This window comes from Corvus cornix, chromosome 28 (genome assembly GCF_000738735.6).
Source record: "Corvus cornix cornix isolate S_Up_H32 chromosome 28, ASM73873v5, whole genome shotgun sequence".
NCBI lineage: Eukaryota > Metazoa > Chordata > Aves > Passeriformes > Corvidae > Corvus > Corvus cornix.
Window position 1 is genome coordinate 4,499,252 of NC_046356.1, and position 21,265 is coordinate 4,520,516.

The following is a 21,265-nucleotide window of genomic DNA, read 5'->3' on the forward strand; positions in this document are numbered from 1 at the left end:
CACCGGAACGGGGCGGCACCGGCCCCGCTCGGGCCGCGGGGATGGGGCGGCGGGGGCGAGGGACAGCGGGACTACGGGGGGCTGGCGGCACCCGCGGACCCCAAACCTGCACCTTCGGACCCCAGAGCGGCACCTGCGGACCTGCACAGAGCCCGGGTTGCATCCAGGCGGCACCCACGGAGCCTCACGGACCCCAGAGCGCCCCAGACCTGCAGCCCCAGAGCGCCCCACACCACCCCCAAAGCTGCACCCGCAGCCCGCACGGAGCAGCCGCGGCCCCCGGTGCTCCGGGAGCAGCCCCGGCCTGAGCAAAGCAGCCTGAAAGGAGTCCTGGGCAGCTCCGGAGCGAACCTCGCCGGGAGCTGGGACACAGCCGGGGCTGGGGGGGTCTGAAGCACACGGATGAGGGGCTTCGTGTCCATCCCATCCCTGGGAGATCGGCCGAGGGGCTCCGAACCTGAGGATGGACACAACGAACGCACCCCCTGCGTGGCCTGCGCTTTCGCGGGGTTCATTTCCGCGGCACAACTCCTCCTCCTCCTCCTCCTCGTGGGACACGGGACACTCCGGAGCCCACCCCGAACGGGGGCTGTGTGTTCACCCGTGCACCTGTGGAACAGCTCCTGGCACTGCCCCTCCAGTGGCACCGGCACAGGGATCCACACCGGCGACACCACGGTGGCACCGAGAGCCAGAAACACCTGGATGAAGGCTGCACACATACCGGCATCGCCAGTGGGAACCATGAACTGAGACATGGATCTGCCATCCACTGACACCGCCGGGGCACACGACAGGCAGGGGGGGAACATAGAGAGCCCCAAAACCGCTGGGATGTGGCAAAGCTGGGATACAGCACGGCCAGGATATGGCACAACCTGAGATATTGCACAGCTGGGATACGGCAAGGCCAGGATATGGCAGAGACTGGATATGGCACGGTCAGGATGCAGCATGGCCTGGGATATGGCACAGCCGGGATGCAGCACAGCCGGGATGTGGCAAGGCCAGGACATGGCACAGCCGGGATACAGCACAGCCGGGATGTGGCAAGGCCAGGACATGGCACAGCCGGGATGCAGCACAGCCGGGATGTGGCAAGGCCAGGACATGGCACAGCAGGGATGTGGCACAGCCGGGATGTGGCACAGCAGGGAGGATGTGGCACAGCCCGGCAGCAGCGAGGCCTCACCCACAGTGTGACAGGGAGCCTCCCAACACCCCCGACCCGCGTGCTCCCTGACACCCCTCACTTCACGAATTCCCTCCAGCGGCATTTCCCCTCCTCACACACCTCCCCGCTCGCCTCTCCCCAAAGCCCCGGGAACAATTTCTCCCCAGCACGTGGGCTGTGGTTTGGGTTTTGAGCCAGGCGCTGGGAGCAGCCCAGTGTGGGCAGGGACTGTTTCCCTTTCCATGACCTTCCAGAGAAACCAGTTTGGGTTAAAACCGGGTTAAACCCCAGTCCAGCTCCCAGGCCAGCTGCACAGCGTTTGCTCCGGCTTAGCTGGGCCCGAGTTTGGAACCCGGTGGGTCGGATTCTCCTCATGTGGTCCCAGTGACTCTCCCGGCGGCCCTGTCCTGGGCCGGGGACATGAGCACCCACCACCCTCCCCAGTCCAGAAGGGGTTTGGACCCCCGGGATGGCCCCAGGGTGCAGGGAAGGAATTCAGCCGGGAGCCGAATCCCTGAGCTGGGGGCAGCGGATGGGGCAGGATCGGAGTTTGTGCCCCCCCGAGCAGCCCCCGCACACCCCGATTTCCCACCCCATAGCCCTGACCCCTCTCCCCACACCCTTGTCCCTCCACAGCCCCCCCATAGTCCCGAGCCCCCCAGCCCTGTCACACTCCCACAGTCCTCTCCCCCCTCCTGAATCCTTGTCCCCCCACAGCCCGGCCACCCCCCAGACCCCAGACCAGCCCCCCTTAGATCCCAGCCCCCCCAGACCCCAAACCAGCCCCCCCAGACCCCAAACCAGCAACCCTCAGACCCCAGCCCCCCCTCAGACCCCAGCCCAGCTCCCCTCAGACCCCAGCCCAGGCTCCCCTCAGACCCCAGCCCCCCCTCAGACCCCAGCTCCCCTCAGACCCCAGCCCAGCTCCCCTCAGACCCCAGCCCAGCTCCCCTCAGAGCCCAGCCCCCTCAGAGCCCAGCCCTTGTCCCCCATCCCCGTCCCCCCCGCCCCTCAGGGCCCCGCCCCCAGCGCCCCCCGCTTCGGCGCCTCCGGCGGGCGCGGCCCAATCCCGTTATCCCGCCGCGCCGCCGCCTCGCTCCTATTGGTCGAGGACGGCTGAGGCGACGTGCGGCGGAGCCAGTGCGCGGCGGCGGCCGCGGGCCGGGGGCGGGACATCCTGCGTGCCGTGCGGTGCGGGCCGCCCCCGCCGCCTGCCCGGTGCTGCCGCGGGCCTGGGCTGGGCCTGCCCGCGCCCGGTGCCCCCGCGCCCGCCGCGCCCCCGGTGCCGCCATGCCACACAGCTTCAAACCCGGGGACCTCGTCTTCGCCAAGATGAAGGGCTACCCGCACTGGCCGGCCCGGGTGAGACCGCGGGGCCGCGCCGCGGGGGGACGGACCGGGAGGGGGCGGGGGTCCCGGACCGGGATGGGGGCGGGATCGGGAGGGGGGACTGGAGACGGGATAAGGACTCGTACCGACCCCCTGACCCCGGACCGGAGGCCCCTGCCGGGATGGAGATGCCATAACGGTACCTGTACCGGGATGGGGATCCCGTACCGGGATGGGGGCACGGTACCGACGTGGGAACACGTACCGGGATGGAGATGCCGTAACGGGACCCGTACCGGGATGGGACGCCCTGTACCAGGGTGGAGATGCTGTAACGGTGCCTGTACCGCGATAGGAGGGTCGGTACCGGGATGGGAACCCGGTGCGGGGACGGGTGTCCCATTCGGGGTGAGGGACCCATATCGGTATCTTTCATGGAGTGTGGTCCGGTGCTGGCATGAGGGACCTGTCCCAGCACACAGACTGGATTGTGGGGTCGCATCCCAGCGCCCGTACTGGATTGGGATGTCCTGTACTGGGATGGGGCCCAGTACCAGTGTGGGGTGTCCCATTCTGGGCTGGGAGGTCCCATTCCAGCACCTCTACTGGGATGGGGGCCCAGGACTGGAATGGGGTGTCCCGTACTGGAATGGGGGACCCCATATCAGCCCCTGTCCTGGGATGAGGGTCCAGCCCTGGCTCAGAGATCCCGTATGGGAGCTCATGTCAGGACAGGAGCTCGGTACTGGGACGGGATCCTGCCCTGGGGGGGCCTGGGGCTCTGTCCCTTGTTGGGGACAGCGAGGGGACACTCTGGGTGTGACATGGCTGGGGGGCTGCTGTGAGCGCTCACGGTGCGGGATCAGCGGGTGCTGCTGCTCTTTGGGGGAGTTATTTGGGATGCTGGAGTGCGCGGGGAGGGGGACAGCTGGTGCCACCGGCCGGGTGACAGTGTCGTGCCGCGGTGCTGCTGGAGAGCGGGAGCTGCTTTGGGATGTGCTCAGCTGGGGGTGCTCGGGGGCTCTGCGGGGTCCCCGGGAGCAGCCGAGGGTGTAGCAGGTTCATCCACCGCCCCTGGATGGGAAGAGACTGGCAGGTGGAACCGTGTGGGATCGGGGAGCTCAGGGGGCCGGAGTCGACGCCGCTTGGCTGCACCTCGCCGTGAGATCTGGGATTGCCGCTCCTGCCGGGACAGCCCCTCTGCTTTAGCTCGCTTGCTTTTTGGGGAAGGGTCCCCCCGCCCCGAAGACCTCCCCAGCACCCCCTGCACACCCCGAGGCTCCCCCTGCCTGCGGCCCAGACTGCCTGGAGCACAGAAGACGGGGTGTCCGGCCGGCAGCGGGGCTTTTCCTGCGGCCAGGCTCCAGCCAGGAAGGACCCTGCGGCCGCTCAGCCATCGCCCCCCCGCCCGCGCTGCTGGGATCCCGGCCATGGATCCCGGGGGAGTAGCACAAGGCCCACGTTGCCCACAAGACCTCGGTGCCGGATCCTTCCCGTTACTCTGGTAGAGATCCCACAGGGACTCGGATCCGTAGCCAGGGCCCCGTCCGGGTGCTTTCCTGCCGCGCTTGGCTCCAAGCGGGTGCCGGACCCGACGCCGCTTGCCGGGGCTGAGGACGTGTCACCGCTGTCTCTGACCTCCTCGTGCTTTGGGTTTCCTTTCAGATCGATGACATCGCGGATGGCGCTGTGAAACCCCCCCCGAACAAGTACCCCATCTTCTTCTTCGGCACCCACGAGACGTAAGCGCTGCCTCGCTCCCCCCGCTGGGCTCTGCCTCTGCTCCGGCCTGACCTCTGCTTTGTCTCTCTCCAGCGCCTTCTTGGGCCCTAAAGATCTGTTCCCTTATGAAAAATATAAAGACAAATACGGAAAACCAAACAAGAGAAAAGGCTTCAACGAGGGCTTGTGGGAAATCCAGAACAACCCCCACGCCAGTTACAGTGCCCCTGCGGTGAGTGTGGGCTGGGCAGGGGAGGGGGCAGCGGCCCCTCTGTCCCCCCGAGTCACTCCTCCTGTCTCTGCTTCTCCTCGCTGCCGTGCCGATTGCTTCCAGCTTCCAGCTTGGCTTCCTTGGGGTGGAATTAGCTCCCCTCTCCTTCCCTGCCTTCTCCCTTTCTCAGGGAGTCCTCTCTCCTCATCTTCCTCCATGGAGGGCTTTCCCTCGGGCTTCCAGGAGTGCTGGAAGTTCCCACTTGCTCTGGAGGAAGATGCTTGTGCCCCGTTGTTGCAGTGGAAACGGGGTCGTGCTTTGTGCCGCTTGCCCAAAATCGCGGAGCTTTTGTTGTCAGAGCAAGAACTTGAGGCTTGCTCATCCCTGGCTCCTGGATCTGCTTGTGGACTGTTGGGAGGCCCCCTTCTCCATCCATTCCCGAGGTTCCCGAGCCCTCCAGCGGGATTCGGAGCAGGCCATGCCGGGGGATGGCTCTTTGTCAGCTGCTCGCGGGGGCATCTCATGACCTTAATTGGGATCCAATTTATTGTGTGAAGATCATCCCAGGAGGCGTCGGCTTCATAAGCTGAAGAGGCAGGGGAAGGTTTGTAGGGTGAGCGACAATGTCAAGGTGGTCCCTGGAGGTCGGCAGGTGCAGGGAATGAGCCCCCCGGGCCATGCCATGGCTGGGGCAGCAGTGAGGATGTGGTTTGAGGGGCAGGGGTAGGGAAATGGTCCACCCAAAACGGTGGCTGTAGGGTAAGGTGAGGCTGCGGAGGTGCTTGAAAACCTGGAGGTTGGTGGTGGTGAGGGAAGCAGCACCTGCCATGGCCAGGAATCCGCTGGGAACTCCCATCAGGGATGAGGGACCCAGCGAGGCTGAGGGTTCAGCAACACCCACTGCATCCTGTGGGCGAAAGGAGCAGGAGAAGACTCTGAAGTTTCCTTGGCTTTGAGACGTGAGTGAAGCCAAGGGTGAGGAGAGGCTTTCCAGCAGCTGCAAGAATCCTGGCTCTAGGAATGTCAGTGCTGCCACACACAAAGGAGCAGCCCAGAAGATGAAGCTGGGCTGTGAGGAACCTCCTGATGGACTGGAGAAACAAAGAGACCTTCAGGAAGCAGGACACGGGAGATCCCACCTGGGAAGAGCACGGTGGCCACCCGGACTCCTTGTGTGGACCGTTCACACGGAGAGGGTGTGCGAAGAGGACGGGAAGAGGCCTGATCCAAGTGGAGGCAGAAGGAGAGGCTGAACCCAGCCACCCTGGCTTGTCTGGCGCCGTTAGGGCAGAGTGGGGCTGGGCTCTGCTCCCGGCTCCACGCTGCTCCAGGGATTTTGGCAGAGCGTGAGGATGGGGGGCAGAGGGCAGGAAGCAGCAGCATCCCGGGAATGTGTCACTGGCGCTCTCAGAGTGGTGTGTGAGGGGCTGTGGGAAGGGGTGCAGCGTTCCCGAGGAAGGGCTGGTGTCCGGAGCCGCTCCGGAGGGATCCGTGCTGGGAGGGGAGGCTGCCCTGCGCTGCTCTGCACGCCCAGCTCTGCCCTCCTTCGCTCCCCACCCTTGGTGCCCCCTCTCCCTCCTCTCCTGCCCGCCCCAAACACACCACAGGCTCCCCTAACCCTGCTGTCCTCCTGCTGCCTTTAGCCCGCGAGCTCCTCTGACAGCGACGTCCCCGAGAACGACCCCATGGCGGGGAGCGATGCCGGGGACGACGAGGATGACTCTGCCATGGCCACGGTCCCCACGGAGAAGGTGGACAGTGATGAGGACTCGGATCGAGGCAGTGACCACAGCGGGCTCAAGAGGAAATCCTTGGCCATGAAAGTGAGTGTGGGCTGGGGACGGGAGGGTGGCCCGGCCAGGGGACACCGTCGCTCCACCACAGAGCTTTCCTCAAGCCCACTATGGCAGGAGGTGGTGGAGAAACCAACTCCCTCTGGATCCTCTGGTGGGAAATGGGGCTCAGCATGGTTTTGGGGGTCTCACAGCTGTCTCATGATGCCTGTGGGGTAAGGGAATGGCCAGTCTTGGTGGGGTTTGCAGCCTGGAGGAGAATCCAGAGCTGCAGATCTGAGTGCAGCTGTTGCAGGGCTGGTTGGGAAAATTTGGAGAAAACCCTTCCTGGGAAGCATTTGCTTTCCAGGGTGGGAGGAAAAGTAGTGGGCTTCTCTCATCTTGTCACCTCTCCCTTGCCAGATGCCAGTGACGAAACGGCCTCGGAAATCCTCCAGTGACCTGGATCAGGGCAGCCCCTCTGTCACAGAAGAGGAGAACTCAGAAACGTCTTCCGAGTCGGAAAAAAACAGTGACCAGGTGAGAGGATTTGGGGAACCTGACTGGCTTGATACTATGGTGCCACTCTTCCACATTGCCTCGTATTTCTGTTTTCCTCCAGGACTTCACCCCTGAAAAGAAGCCGGTGGCCCGGGCTCCGCGGAGGATGCCGGCAGCGGGGAGGAAGAAGAAGGTAAAGGATCTGAGGGAGGCTGGAGAGGGGTCGGGGTCTGCGCTGTGGGGAGGGGGGAGCAGGGATGGCAGGGCTGTGCCCTGGGCTGGAGCACCCAGAGGGACCTCACAGGTCCCTTGGCGACCTGCTGGGGCTTGGGATGCTGGGATTTGGGCGCTGCTGGGTTTGGGGGCACTGCTGGGACTGGAGCAGTGCCACCCCACTGCCACCCTCCATCCCAGCCCTGCTCTCTGCCTGCAGAAAGTGGAGTCTGGCTCTGACTCCGACTCCAAAGTGGACTCGGATCTGGAGATGGGAAACACCACCGTGGACATGACCAAGTCAGACTCGGACTCGGACTCGGATGTGTCGGTGAAAAAGGCACCACGAGGCCGCAAACCAGGTACCCCCAGGACAGCTCCTGCTGCTGCTGCTCCTGCTCCTGCTCCTGCCACCACCTCAGGACGCGAGCGTGGGAGCTCGGGCATTCCCAAGGCTCTGGGGTCCCATCCCGAATTGTGGGCACATTCCAGAACCCCTCTGCCTCCACAGTTCGGGGCTGTTTTAACAGAGGGACCTCCAGGGCTCCTGCTAAACGTGTCCCCGTTGTCTTGCAGCTGAGAAACCCCCTCCCAAGCCCCGGGGCAGGAAGCCAAAGCCAGAGCGTGTCCCCAGCAGCTCCAGCAGTGACAGGTGAGGTCAGCTGGGACACTGTCACCCTTGGGCTGGCCTGGGGGTCACGCAGGGGTCTGAGCCTGCCCTGTCCTCGCAGTGACAGCGACAGCGACGTGGATCGCATCAGTGAGTGGAAGAGGCGGGACGAGGAGCGGCGGCGGGAGCTGGAGGAGAAGAGGAAGAGGGAGCAGGAGGAGGAGATCCGTCGGCTCCGGGAGCAGGAGAAGGAGGAGAAGGAGAAGAGGAAGGAGAAGGCAGAGAAGGGCGAGGAGGTGCACTCGGACTCAGACAGCAGCGCCGAGGATGAAATGGCCAAAAAGGGCCGGAGAGGCCGGGCCAAGGCCCCGTCCTCCTCGGACTCTGAGCTGGAGCAGGAGAAGGAGGTGAGTGTGGAGCTGTGGGGAGCTGTGGGTGCATGGACAGCCTGTCACCTCCCTGTCAGGCCAGCAGGGACCTCCAGGTGTGGAAGGGACCTGCCCTCTTGGAATTGGGTTACCCTGTGGCTGCCCACACGATGTTGGGAAGGGTTGTGTCCATGGCATATCCGTGCCTTGGAGTGGGAGCTCTTCCCCTGGCCCAGGATGCCTCATCCCACTGTGGGCCTCACATCTGGCACAGGGTGCCCAGAGCAGCTGTGGCTGCAGTGTCCAAGGCCAGGCTGGACACTGGGGCTGGGAGCAGCCTGGGACGGTGGGAGGTGTCCCTGGCCATGGCAGGGGTGGGACGGGATGAGCTTTAGGGTCCCTCCCACCCCAAACCATTCCATGATTTCCAAGATGCCCTTCCACCACAGTCGTGGGGTTTGCCCACTGTCCCCCTGGAGCCTTTGGGAGCGTGTGGGGTGACCGTGTGCCATGGGGTGACCGTGTGCCATGACAGTAGGGTGACGGTGGGGTCCCCATGTGCCATGGAGTGACCACGTGCTCTGGTGTGGGGTGACTGGGGTGCCCCTGGGCTGTGGGGGTGGCCGTGGGGCGGCTGTGGGTACCAGTGTGGCGTGGCCGTGGCTCTGTCTGCGCCGCAGCGGGGAGGGCTCTGCCGCTCTCCCTGCATTGTTCTCTCCTCCAAGGTAAAGAAGCCGGCAAAGAAACAGCCCTCGGAGTTGTCAAGGAAACCAAATCAGAAGGAGAAGAGGGGCCGAGCAGAGGAGAAGCCACGGAACAAGTCAGCATCTCCACCTCTCCCCTCCCTCCCTTTCCTCCTGGGAATGGGGCTGTTCCTGCGTGGCTCCAGCCCTGGCACCCCGGGGTGGGGATGGGGCTCGTGGGGCTGCAGCACCTGCAGAGGGGCTGGGCTTGTTCCTTCCCTCCTCCTGAGCTGAAGGGGCTGGAGGAGCTGTTGGGGGTTACCAGGATGGCATTCTGTGGTGTTTTCTGTCTCCTGGGGCCTTTCCTGTCTGCATTGCGGGGAAGCTGGGGCACAGGGGAGCTGCCACCAGGGTGGAGGGGTCTTGGGATGCTCCAGCTGGTGCCATCCCCCTTGTTAGCCCAGTGTGAGCAGGGGGTTCACCCCAACCATTCCCCTCTTTCCTTCCCTTCCCACAGACCCCTGAAAGTGGAACGAGGCCGGAAGAAATCCGACCCAATCCCCGAGAGGAGGATGGAAAAGAAAAAGGGTGAGAGAGCCACTGCTTCCCATCACAGAGGGGAGGAGAGGGAGGGGAGGGCTCCAGGGTTGGTTGCCCCCTCCCTGGGACAGGGAGGGATCAGTGAGGTTGTGCCAGGGTCTTTCCCAGTACTGCTGTGATCCCAGGATCACTTCCCTGACATTCCCTCCCCATCTTGGCACGCCCCAACCCATCCTCTCCAGAGACATTCCCAGGACTGTGCTCAACTCCGGATGTGCAGGAGGACACAGACCCCTGCCTGGGAGTGATCCCAGTCTCCAGGGCAGATCCTAGGCTCTGGGCAGGGCTCTGGGCTCTGCTGGTGCCCTGACACCTCGGCCTGTGTCTCCATCTCTGTTCTAGAGCCCACAGTGGAAGAGAAACTCCAGAAACTTCACAGTGAGATCAAGTTTGCGCTGAAGGTGGATAACCCGGTGAGTGCCAACACTGCGGCCTGGCCTGGGACAGCCCTGCTCGTCCTTGCCTGGCTGTGATACCCAGGAATGCTCCTCCTCCTCCTCCTCCTCCCTCTGGGGGTGCTGGGAGGCCCCAGGTGCCCCCAGGGCAGCTCCTGATCCTGGTGCCCTCCGTGCAGGACATCAAGCGGTGTCTGAACGCACTCGAGGAGCTGGGCACGCTCCAGGTCACTTCCCACATCCTCCAGAAGCACACGGATGTGGTGGCCACGCTCAAGAAGGTAGAGCAGAGGGCTGAGCCCTCCCTGGGGTGAGTGGGGAGCCTGCCTGGTCCCCCAGCTCTAAGGGGGTCCCTCCTCCTGCTCCCCGGGGCAGATCCGGCGCTACAAAGCCAACAAGGACGTGATGGAAAAAGCGGCCGAAGTCTACACCCGGTTGAAGTCGCGTGTGCTGGGACCAAAGATGGAATCCATCCAGAAAGCCAACAAAGCCGGGCCTGAGAAGGACAAGGGGGAGGCAGAGAAGGGCCAGGAGAAGCTGTCAGGAGCGGAGACACGGAATGAGAAGGGGGAAGAGGAGACAAATGCTGGTAACATTCCTGAGCATCCCTGAACGTCCCGGGACTGTTCCGGCCTTGTCTGGGCACGTCACAGTCCCCTCCTTAGGGCATGGCCCGTCCTGCTGGAGACACGGGACATGGGGAGGTGGAGGGATCAGCAGCTCCAGCCCTGCTTTGCTGGAGTGCCAGGAGTGGGAAAGGGCTGGATGTGGAATGCAGCGAGGGCAGAGGGCAAACCTCGAGCCCCACGCCCGGGCTCTGAGGGCCTCCGCGCTGGTTTTTGCCCCAGGACGGCTCCTCCCTGCCAGCCTGAGCTCTGGTCCAGGCACAAAGGAATGTGGAGATGTCCTTGGACACTGGCTCAGGCTCTTGCACAGGGAGTGGTGACTGGGATCTTCCACCCTCAGAGCCAGGTCCCTGCCTGGGGCCGTCCCAGTGATGCTGCAAGAGCCTTCCCAGAGGAACTGACAGGGAAAATCCACCCTGATGGTGCCTCTGGGCTGGGGGGATGGAGGTTTTGGGGTTGCAGCTGTGGGGGTCAGGCCAGGCCTGGGGTCCCCTCAGGACCAGGGACAACCTGTGGCCATGGATCCTCAGCCCACGAGGGTTGGGATGGATGAGGGGATCCAAGAGCCTGAGCCTCTCTCTCTTCCCTTCAGACCTGTCAGGTCCTGTGAATGGTGAATCCCTGTCCCAAAAGTCAGAGGGCACAGAGGAGAAGGACAAGAGCCAAGGGCCGGGAGCCGGGGAGCTGGAGGCGTCCACAGAGGAGCCCCACAACAAGTGAGTGTGGGGGCAGGGCTGGGGGCCGGAGCCCCCCTGACCACTGGGCTCTGCAGGGATGATTTGGGGGCGTCCCGTGGGTTGTGAAAGGGTTCTCCCAGCTTGGGAAAGAGCTGGGATGTGGGAGAGGGACCAGGGGAGGCAGAGGGGCAGGGGGGGCTGAGCTCTGCCTGCCCCTGCCCTCCCCCAGCAGCGTCCAGGACTATCCCAAGGCCGGGCTGGAGCGAGCTCGCGGGGAGTCAGAGGCTGTGGATGAGGAGGAGGAGGAGGAGGAGAGCTGAGGAAGCAGCTCCCACCTGGAGGAGGAGGAGAGGCTGTGAAGGGAGAGCAGCCTCTGCCTCGTCCCCTGCCCGAGTCACTTCACTAAGTCCCACCGTAGCCGATGTCCTTGGTCTTGTCCCGTGTCCCGTCCCTGCGGAGGCACCACCCGCGGGGGGGCTGTGCTGGTGTCTGTATTTGTCCCCCTCTTTGTTTTTAATTTTTTGTTTTGTTTTGGTTTTTTTCCCTCCTACCTAATTTCTTGTGATTTCAACCGACATGAAATGAATATAAAGGGTTTTCTAATGAAAAACACAAGGAACCCCCGTGTCTCTTTCTTGAGGCATCGCTGGCTGGGACAAGGGGAGGACCCCAACCCCCTGCCCAGGGTCAGGGCTGGCAAACACCCCATGGGTCCCCAAATTCCCTCTGACCAGGATCAGGCACTCAGGGGCTGCTCCAAGCCCCTTTCCCCACCATCATGATCCTCTCTCCATCCAGAGGCAGCTGCTGGGGCCGGATCCCTCTGCCCCAGGGGTGGCAGCAGGGCTGGGCACCAACTTTTTGGGGTAAAAATAGAGTAAAAAGGGTGTGTTCTCTCCTAACTGCGCCAGGGAGGGACTGACCCTGGCATCCTCCTGCCCGTGCTGGGCAGCAGCTCAGTGTTGGTTTCTTTGCTCTTTCGCAACGCTCCGGAGCTTTTGTCCGTGTCCAATAAAGAATTCCCGGCTCCACCCGGCGCCGCCTCCTCTTTGTGCCCCGACCCCCCCTCGGAGGCTGCAGTAACTCTGCCCTGGGGACACTTGGGGTTTCTTTTTCCAGGGCTCATTTCACACTCCCTCCATAAACAAGACCCAAATAAAGCCCAAAAAATCCCAAGTGCCTCTTGCCCCACTGCCGGGAAGTGGGAGGCCCCCTCCAGCACCCCACTCCTGATCCCACTGCCAGGTCCTCTCCTCCCACTCCTGCTCCCACAGGGGCAGGGACAGGCTGGGGGGTCTGTCTGGGGAATGGGGGCCCAGGACACGGGGGTGCCCAGGTCTTGGGGTGGGGGTTGTTCCTCCAGAGCCCAGTTCCTCCCCCACACCCCCAAAGAAATCTCAGTCCAGTGCAAAACTAACCAGAGTTTATTGTTTCTTGTGCTGTTTTGACCCTACAAGGCCAGGGGTTTGAAGGCACCGAGGTCATGGGGGACCCCCAAGAGGCACTTGGGGCAGCCAAGGCACATCACTGCAGGTCCCCAGCAAGGGGACAAGGGACGGAGCTGGGGCAGGCAGGAGGGTCCCCACAGAGGCAGGCACAAGGTTTGGGGGGCTGGGGGGGTTAGCAAAGGCTCCTAATGAGGCTTTTTTGGAGGGGAAGCAGCCCAGAATGGCTACTCTGTCTCCACCCGGCGCTGGCCCGAGGGGGAGAAGGGTCCCACCAGCCACGTCAGGGGGGTGTTGAAGGCCACGTGCTCCACCAGCTCGTCCATCAGCTGCCGGGCTTTGGTGGCGTGGTCACGGGCTCGGGCCAGCACGGGGCCCGTCACACCCTGCAGGGAGGTGACGGAGGCCAGCGCTGCCCTCAGCTCCTCCACGTTGTGCCGGACCTGCCCCGCCGTGTCCTGAATGCTGGCGGGGAGGCCCTGCAGGCTGGACACCAAGGGCTGGCAGGAGCTCTGGAGCTGCTGGGTCAAGCCCTGCAGCATGGTCAGCGTGCCCGACTCCACCGTCTGTGGGGGGACACGGGGAGTGAGGGCGGGGGGACACCCCGGGTCACCCCGGGGACCTCCTGCCCTGCTCCTACCTCCGGTGGCGCCTGGTCCTTGCCACCACCCGGCTGCTTCTTGCTCCACTCCAGCCACAGCTGCTGCAGCTTCTCCTGCCCTCCCTGCAGCCTCTGGTCCATGCCTTGCCTAAGGTGCTCCACCTGGGAGAGAGGCACAGCCTGGCTGGGTGGGGGGACTGCCGGGGGACACCCCAGGGTGGCACAGGGGTTGCGGGGCTGGGTCTTACCAGGTCGAGGGTGCGCTGGAGCTGGGCCAGCAGGTCCTGGCTGCTCTGGCGGGCGCTCTGCAGTTTGCCCAGGGAGTGCTGGAGCGCTCGGTGCTGCAGCTTGGTGGAGAGCGAGCCCAGGCGCACGAAGTAGCTCTGCTGCTGCCTCTGCTGCTCCGGCTCGAAGCCCTCCACGGCCGTGGCCAGCTTGGCTGCGGGACAGGAGCTGCTCAGGGGGTCCCAGCACCACCATCACCACCCCACAGAGCCTCCCCCGCCCTGCCCAGACTCTGCCCACCCCTCTCTGGAGGGTTGAGATCAGCTGCTCACCCAGCTCCTCATCCGTCATGGGCAGGTAATGGTCCACCAGCTCCTCTGACTTGCCCAGCACGGAGCCCACGCCGCTGGCCACCATCTGGCCCACACTGGAGCCCATGACGGTGCTGACGCCGCTGCTGACCGCGGACCTGGTCAGCTCCATGCCGCCCTGCACAGCCCCTTTGGTCATGTCCATCACACCGGTCACCCGGCTGGTCACCGCGTCCTTGGCGCCGGCCACAGTGCTGGTCACTGCATCCTTGGCCCCGGCCACGGTGTTGGTCAGCGCATCCTTGGCCCCCGTCACCGTGGAGGTCACCAGCAGTTTGGTGTCCGAGATGAGCTGGGGGGACACACAAACCTCTGTTAAGCACTGGGGGACCCCGAGCGTGCTGCTCACCCCAGCCCAGCCCTGCCCGGTACCTTCTCGGGGGGCTGCTGCAGGATGGGCAGCTTCTCCTCCAGCTTGTCCAGCCCTTTGCAGGCAAATTCATTGGCAGTGGAAACTGGAGATGTGAAAATAGGTGGGTTTAGCACCCTGCTGCCTTGCAGGAGCTCTGCTAGGGCCAGGTTTTGGGGTACCCCAGCCCTCAAGGGGTGCTGCTGCCTCCACCTTCCCCAGCCCTTTGCAGGTGTATTTTTTGGTAGAACAAACAGAAATAAGGAAAGAGCTTCTCCCTCTCCCACTGCCTTGCAAGAGCTCTGCTAAGGCCAGGTTTTGGGGTACCCCAAAACTCGTGGAGTGTTTCCCCTCCCATCCTCCAGCTTCTCCAGCCCTTTATTCATTGGTGATACAAACGGGAGATGTGAAACCAGGTCCTCCCTCTCCTGCTGCCTCACAAGAGCTCTGTGAGAGCAGTTTTGGGGTCCCCCAGCCCCCGTGGGGTGCTGTCCCCCCCGCACTCACTCTGGGGCTCCAGCCGGGTGAGGAGGGGCTGGGCCCCGCTCACTGCTGCTGCTGTCAGCGTCTTCACCCCCTTCTCGGCGGCGTCGCAGACGGAGCGCACGTACGGGTGGCTCTCCTTGGTGCAGGCGTAGGCCGAGGACACCATGTCGTAGGCAGAGCTCACCAGGGGCAGGTTGGCCACGCGTGTCCCGATGCTCTGGGGCCCAGAAGTGCTCGGGGTGAGCATGGGGGTGAGGGGCCCCCAAATCTCACAGGGAGTGGGGTGTGCTGTGCGCTTCCAACCCCCCCAGGGATGGTTTTGGGGTGCTCCCATGGCTCTCCGAGGTCATCGGAGGGTGGGATAACCCCGATCCCTGTCTCCAAGCAGGGACCCCCTGGATCCCCCCCGAACCGCCCCCCTTGCCCGCACTGACCTGCTGCTCCTCTGCCTTGGGCTGCGCCGGCGTGGGCTCGCTGGTGGCCATGGTGGGGCTGGGGGGCACAGGACGTGACCGTGAGTGGGGTCAGACCCCCCCAGCCCCCCTCCCCGAAGGGAGGATCCCAAGTTACCCCTCCCCGGAACGGGGCAGCTCCCACGCGGTTGGAGAAACGCGGGACAGGGGGGTCCCTGGGACTGGGACCGGGATCACAACCGGCATCACAGGCGGGATTGGGACCGGGATCAGAATCGGCACCAGGATTGACACCGGGACCGAGACCGGCACCGGGACCGGAATTGCGATCGGGACCAGGACCGGGATCGCGATCGGAACCGGGATTGCGATCGGAACCGGGATCGCAGTCGGGATCGGAACCAGGATCGCGGACCGGACCCGGATCGTGCTCACCGCTGGCAGCTGGGCTCGGTTCGGTTCGGGTGGGCTCGGTTCGGCTGGGCGCAGGTCGGCTCCGGGCTCGCCCCGCTCCTCCCCGCCGCCCTTTATACCCCGGAGCCCGCCCCGAGCGCATGTGACCGGAGCCGCCCAGCGGGGCCGGCCCGGGGCGGACCGGGAGCAGCGACCCGAGGCAGCGCGGGGCCGGGACGGCAGCCAAACCCCGGGACCGGGACCGAGACCGGGTCCGGGATCCCCAACCCCCGGGAACGGCCTGCACCGAGTCCCCCGCCCAGCACCGGATCCCCCGGGACTGGGCTGCACTGAGCCCTGGAACCCCATTCCTCGGTCGGTGCTGCACTGACCCCCCCTCCCTGGTACCGGATCCCCCGGGACTGGGCTGCATTGACACCCCCTGGGGACCGGACACCCCCGGGACCGGTCTACACCGACCCAATTCCCCGGGATCCGGCTGCAGTGACACCCCGAGCCCGGAACCAGAGACCTCCTCCCCCAGCATTGGATCGCCGACCCCGACGTTCCCTGGCACCGGATCCCCCAGGACAGACCCTGCCCGGACGCCCCGAGCGTCCCCTCCCCTCGTGCGGGTGCCAAGCACGGGGTCCCGGTGCTCCCCCACACCTGGCCCGGTGGAGTTGGTCAAACTGGTCCCAGTGCGTTCCGGCGGCAGGAGGATGGGCAGTCCTGGGGTGCCCAGTGTCGCCCCACCGGGTGCTGTGACCACGCTATGCTTGTGACGTCGGGGATACCCCGGGGCGGACCCAGCCCCGCGGCCGTGACAACCGGGACAAAGTTCAGTGCCACACGGCTGCGGGTCACAGTCCAGATGTCCTGGCACCTTGTGGCACCCTCCATCCCAGCACCCCACGGAAACCCGTCCCGCTGTCCCACCTCGACACCCCCCTATTGGACCCCCCCTCAGCTCTGCCGCCCGCGCAGAGCCTCCCGGTGAGCCCGGCACGGTGGCTCTGCCACAGCACTGCAGGCTCTGAGTCACTTTAAGGCCAAAAACGTTGTTTTCTTCCTCTTTAAACTGGTTTGAAACTGTTAAGACACGAAATCCCAGTGCTCCTGGGGCTCAGGGCAGCCCTGGATCCCAGACAGACTCATGCTGTGTCCTGCACATGCCACCATCCCCACAGGAGTCCGCAGCTGCGACAATGGGGTCCCAACTGTGCCACCGAGTCCACCATCCCCACATTCCCGATGGGATTTGGGTACGTGGCTCTGGGTGGGTGCTCCCCCAGCTCGGTGGCACCAGTGGCTCAGTGCTGGCTGCAGACCGGGGGGGCAGCGGGCACCTGGTGCGTCCCCCCCACGGTGACACAGCCCTCCCACTTGGACATGTCCACTGGGACATCCTCCGGGTACTCCACGAGCGCGGGGGCGAAGGGTCCCACGAGCCAGGGCAGGGGCGTGTGCTGCCCCACGTGCTCCAGCAGCCCCTCGAGGTTCAGCTGCGCCCGCGTCACCGTGTCCCGGCTCTGCGCCAGCACCAGGCCTGACAGGTCCTGGAAGGAGCGGGCGCTAGCCAGGGAAGCCTGGACGCCCTCCACGCTGTGCCAGACGTGTCCCGCCGTCTCCTGCACGCTGCTGGGGAATGCCCGGGCACCGGCGGCCAGGTGGGAGCAGGCGGCATGGAGCTGGTGCAGGAGCCCGTGGAGCATGGCCAGCGTCCGAGCCTCCACCTGCGGGGTGGGCAGCAGGCAGCGGGGGCTGGGGGTGATGGACCCCAACCCCGCCTGGATGGACACACACTTGCACCCTGTGGCTGCTGTTCCAGCCCTGCTCCAGGTGTCACCACCCCAGGCGTCCCCTTGCCACGTGTCCCCACCTCAAGGGACTCAATGGCCGCCGTCCCCACCTTCTCCAGATGGCCCCATCCCTGGGTGTCCCCCACGGTCCCCCCGCCCCGTACCTCGCTGTGCTCCATGGGCACCGCGTCCTGCTGGCTCCACTCCAGCCACAGGCGGTGCAGATGCTCCTGGGTGCTGTGCCAGGGCCCGTCCGTGCCCTGCTGCCCTTCCTCGATCTGGAGGGAGGTTCAGCCGGGTGGGAGCACACCTGGGGGTGCCTGGGGCTGGCACGGGGCTGGCACGGTCCGTGCCCCATCCTTACCAGCCGTATGACGTGGTGGAGCTGGGCCAGGAGCCGCTGGGCGCGGTGCCGTGCCCGCTGCAGGTCCCCCAGCGAGCGCCGCAGGGCCCGGTGCGGCAGCTTGGCCGACAGGGAGCCCACACGGACGAAGTAGCTCTGCCACCGCCGCTGCCGCTCCAGTGTGGCCACCTCTGTGCCCGTGGTCACCTCCGTGCCCGTGGTCACCTCCGTGCCTGTGGCCACCTCTGTGCCTGTGGTCACCTCCGTGCCTGTGGCCACCTCTGTGTCTGTGGCCACCTCTGTGCCTGCTGCCGCTGCTGTGGGACCAGGGGTGAGGGCAGTGTGGCTGGGCCATCCCACACCAGGCACTGGAGCCCAGCGTAGGCACCCACGGGATGCTTGGCCACCAGGTCATGTGGAGATGTCACCCTAAGCCAGGTGGCCTCTGCGGTCACCTCAGCCGTGACACGGGGCCAGCTCTGCCGAATGTCACCCAGTGCCAAGCTATAAATACCCGGGCAGGCACATGGGACTATATTTGCCTTTGAGTTTCCAGGTGAGAGTTCACCCAGTGCCATCCCGTGTCCTCCAGACAGGGACTGTCCCCTGCATGAGGTCATGGTGGCCTTGGTGCCTTGGCACCGCTGTGAGGCCACCACGTGTAGGCAATGCCAAGGTGGCACTGAGCAACAGGGTGAGGGTCCCAGGGGGGCTTGGCACCCCGAGGTTCAGGAGATGGTGGGCACTCACCCAGCTCCTCGTCCGTCCCGGGGAGGTACCGATCCAGCAGCTCCTCCGATTTGCCCAGCACGGTGTCCACGCCTGTGGCCAGCAGCCGCCCCACACGGGTGCCCACCACGGCCCCGAGCACCGAGCGTGTCCTTGCCACCGCCCCACTCACCGTGCACGACACCAGCTCCCTGGTCCCGGCCACCACCTGGGAGGGGACAGCACAGGGACAGCTTGTGCCAGCTCCTCACTCAGCGCTGGAGCCCTGCCCGTGTCCCCCAGGTGACATTACCCTCTCGGGGGGCTGCTGCAGGATGGGCAGCTTCTCCTCCAGCTTGTCCAGCCCTTTGCAGGCAAATTCATTGGCGGTGGAAACTGGAGATGTGAAAATAGGTGGGTTTAGCACCCTGCTGCCTTGCAGGAGCTCTGCTAGGGCCACGTTTTGGGGTACCCCAAAACTTGTGGAGTGTTTCCCCTCCCATCCTCCAGCTTCTCCAGCCCTTTATTCATTGGTGATACAAACGGGAGATGTGAAACCAGGTCCTCCCTCTCCTGCTGCCTCACAAGAGCTCTGTGAGAGCAGTTTTGGGGTCCCCAGCCCCCCGTGGGGTGCTGTCCCCCCCGCACTCACTCTGGGGCTCCAGCCGGGTGAGGAGGGGCTGGGCCCCGCTCACTGCTGCTGCTGTCAGCGTCTTCACCCCCTTCTCGGCGGCGTCGCAGACGGAGCGCACGTACGGGTGGCTCTCCTTGGTGCAGGCGTAGGCCGAGGCCACGGCCCCGCAGGCAGAGCTCACCAGGGCCAGGTTGGCCACGCGGCTCACCACGCTCTGGGAGGGGGGGGACAGTAAGATGGGGTCCTCAGAGCCACCCGCAACCCCCCTGAACCCTCTGTGCACCCCTACCTGCACCTCCGGCCCGGCCTCTGCCGGCACCGCGGCGTTTTCGGCTGACATGGCAGCGGCGGCTGCAGCAGGGAGAGATTTCGGGGTGCCATGAGTGGGTGAGACCGGTGGGGACCCCCCGGGGGATGAGACCCCCCAGCATCTCCCAGCTCCTGCTCCCTGAGGGCTGGGAGCCACCAACTCAGGAGTGGGAGCGGCTGGGGTGGGTTCTGAGGGGCTCACGGGGGTGAAAGGGGCTTTAGGATGGGCTTGCCCTTCTCCCCTGCCAGGATGTGCTGGGACTGGATCCCCTCAACTCCTCTTGGGTCCCCCCAACCCCTCCCAGATCCCCACACCCCCTTTTGGGGCCAGGGAGGGGTTTTTGGGTGATTCAGCCGAAGCCAGACTGGATTTGTCTGTCGCAATCCCGCGCTGGGGACGTGCCGCCCGGCACCGCCGCCTCGGCCGGGCAGCCCCCGCGACCCCCGCAGGGAGCCGAGCCGCGGCAGCCGCCCCTGGCCCCCAGCAGCCCTCCTGGCCCCCGGCAGCCCCCCCGGCCCCCGCAGCCCCCCAGCCCCGCAGCCCCCCTGGCCCCCGGCAGCCCCTCTGCCCTTTGGGGTCGCCCGTGGCACCCCCGGCCTGGCTCCGTGCTCTGCGGGGGACGAGTTTCTGGGGGCATTCGCGGGGGCTTCAGGCAGGTCACTGGGGGGGGACGGGTTCCCTCGGGACCCTGGGTGTGTTCCCTTGAGTTTCTAGGGGTGTCCCTCTGGTGTCCCTGGGGTGTTCCGGGGACCTCGGGACCCCCGACCTCCCCCGGACCCCACGGAGCCCCCCGGGGACCTCCGGACTTCCCCCGGACCACCCTGGAGCCCCCCTGGAGCCATTCTGGAGCCCTTCTGGAGTCCCTCGGGACGCCCCCGGCCCCATTTCCCACCCTCCCGCTCCCGCCAAGCCCCGGGCACGGTACTCACGGGGTGGGGGTGGGGTTCTGCCGCGACCCCCGGCCGAGACCGCGACCCCCCGAGCCCCGCCCAGCGGGGGACGTGAGGGCGGCGGGAGCCAATCAGCGAAGGGGCGGGGCCGGGTCTCCGCCAATGAGGAGGGAGGGGCGGGGCCGGGGCGTGGCTTGGGGCTCGGGGCTCGGGGCGCGATCGTCGCGGGGCTCCGGGGGCAGCGGCGGGGACGGGGACAGCCCGGGGACAGCCCGGGGACAGCCCGGGGACAGCCCGGGACAGGAACGGCCCGGGGACAGCCCGGGGACAGCCCGGGGACAGCCCGGGGACAGGAACGGCCCGGGGACAGCCCGGGGACAGCCCGGGGGCAGGAACGGCCCGGGGACAGGAACGGCCCGGGACAGCCCGGGGACAGCCCGGGGACAGCCTGGGGACAGGAACGGCCCGGGGACAGCCCGGGGACAGAAACGGCCCGGGGACAGCGACGAGGACAGCGGCGGGGACAGGAACGACGCGGGACAGCGGCGGGGACAGCCGGGACAGCCCAGGGACAGCGCGGGGACAGCGGCGGGGACAGCCCGGCCCGGGCGGCGGACAGGAACAGCCCGGTCCCCTTGCCACGTGTCCCCGCGCCGAGGAACCGGTGTTCCACCCCCGCTCCAGGTGTTTCCACCCCAGTTATCCCCACCCCAGGTGTCCCCACCCCAGCTGTCCCCTTGCCACGTGTCCCTTTGCCCCACCTCAAGACACTCAATGGCCGCTGTCCCCACACTCTCCAAGTGTCCCCATCCCAGGTGAACCAATTCCAAGAGACCCGATGGCCGCCAGCCCAGGTGTCTCCACGCCAGATGTACCCACCCCTGGTGTCCCCACGCCAAGGACCCCAATGATTGGCGTCCCCAACCCCAAGGAGCCCAATGCCGGGTGTACCCACGCCACATATCGCCGCATCAAGTGTCCCTTTGCCAGAAGTCCCCACCCCAGCTGTTCCCGTGCCACCAGAGACTCTCAGGGCGCCAGGTGTCCCCCAGCCCCTGCAGGTGCTCAGACCAGGGGACAGCAATGCCTGAGGGGGGCAGTGGGGGGTGGGTGACCCCCGTGGGTGGCCTCGTGGGGCACGAGATGGCCGGGAAAGGGGACAGGCAGGGGACACGGCAGGTGTGGGGTGGCACGGGCAGGGACACAGTGCCGGCGCTGCTTCAACCCAGGGGAATTCGTGGGGAAAGCGGGATAGGACCCTCGAGGCGTCGGGACGGGGCGGGTGCGTGGGGAGGGGCCGAGCACGGGTGGGTGCGGGGGTGTGCGCGCTGGGCTGCGCGTGTGCCCACGGCGGGGGTGTGACCCTGTGGCCCCCAGCCCTGTGGCCCCCCAGCCCTGTGTCCCCCCGGCCGGT

General features: G+C 65.9%; 3 protein-coding genes across 7 annotated transcripts; 1 reads left to right on the top strand and 2 right to left on the bottom strand.

Annotated features, from left to right (window-relative positions):
• The first annotated feature begins 2,393 nt into the window (after positions 1 to 2,393).
• HDGFL2 (HDGF like 2) lies at positions 2,394 to 11,496 on the top strand. Of its 4 annotated transcripts, none has more exons than XM_039566366.1 (16): positions 2,394 to 2,536; positions 4,169 to 4,245; positions 4,319 to 4,457; positions 6,080 to 6,259; positions 6,632 to 6,748; positions 6,831 to 6,902; positions 7,143 to 7,284; positions 7,499 to 7,574; positions 7,654 to 7,939; positions 8,626 to 8,720; positions 9,101 to 9,171; positions 9,526 to 9,596; positions 9,758 to 9,859; positions 9,954 to 10,167; positions 10,797 to 10,920; positions 11,111 to 11,496. In XM_039566366.1, the coding sequence occupies exons 1-16, from the start codon at positions 2,465 to 2,467 to the stop codon at positions 11,199 to 11,201; spliced, it is 1,929 nt and encodes a 642-aa protein (XP_039422300.1). In that variant the 5' UTR covers positions 2,394 to 2,464; the 3' UTR covers positions 11,202 to 11,496. The 4 variants fall into 4 exon arrangements, with proteins under 4 accessions (XP_039422300.1, XP_039422301.1, XP_039422302.1 ...); XM_039566367.1 differs by having other exon boundaries at positions 11,114 to 11,496; XM_039566368.1 differs by lacking the exons at positions 4,169 to 4,245; positions 4,319 to 4,457.
• Positions 11,497 to 12,287: 791 nt separating this feature from the next.
• LOC109146329 (perilipin-3-like) lies at positions 12,288 to 15,316 on the bottom strand. The gene is made up of 8 exons (XM_039566052.1): positions 15,207 to 15,316; positions 14,793 to 14,850; positions 14,380 to 14,575; positions 13,896 to 13,978; positions 13,485 to 13,815; positions 13,176 to 13,366; positions 12,967 to 13,089; positions 12,288 to 12,892 (listed from the first exon to the last, which is right to left on the bottom strand). The coding sequence occupies exons 2-8, from the start codon at positions 14,841 to 14,843 to the stop codon at positions 12,554 to 12,556; spliced, it is 1,314 nt and encodes a 437-aa protein (XP_039421986.1). The 5' UTR covers positions 14,844 to 14,850; positions 15,207 to 15,316; the 3' UTR covers positions 12,288 to 12,553.
• Positions 15,317 to 16,209: 893 nt separating this feature from the next.
• LOC120411420 (perilipin-3-like) lies at positions 16,210 to 19,959 on the bottom strand. Of its 2 annotated transcripts, none has more exons than XM_039566051.1 (8): positions 19,891 to 19,959; positions 18,941 to 19,002; positions 18,670 to 18,865; positions 18,331 to 18,413; positions 18,060 to 18,246; positions 17,331 to 17,623; positions 17,131 to 17,244; positions 16,210 to 16,900 (listed from the first exon to the last, which is right to left on the bottom strand). In XM_039566051.1, the coding sequence occupies exons 2-8, from the start codon at positions 18,989 to 18,991 to the stop codon at positions 16,478 to 16,480; spliced, it is 1,347 nt and encodes a 448-aa protein (XP_039421985.1). In that variant the 5' UTR covers positions 18,992 to 19,002; positions 19,891 to 19,959; the 3' UTR covers positions 16,210 to 16,477. The 2 variants fall into 2 exon arrangements, with proteins under 2 accessions (XP_039421985.1, XP_039421984.1); XM_039566050.1 differs by having other exon boundaries at positions 17,331 to 17,626.
• Positions 19,960 to 21,265: the final 1,306 nt, after the last annotated feature.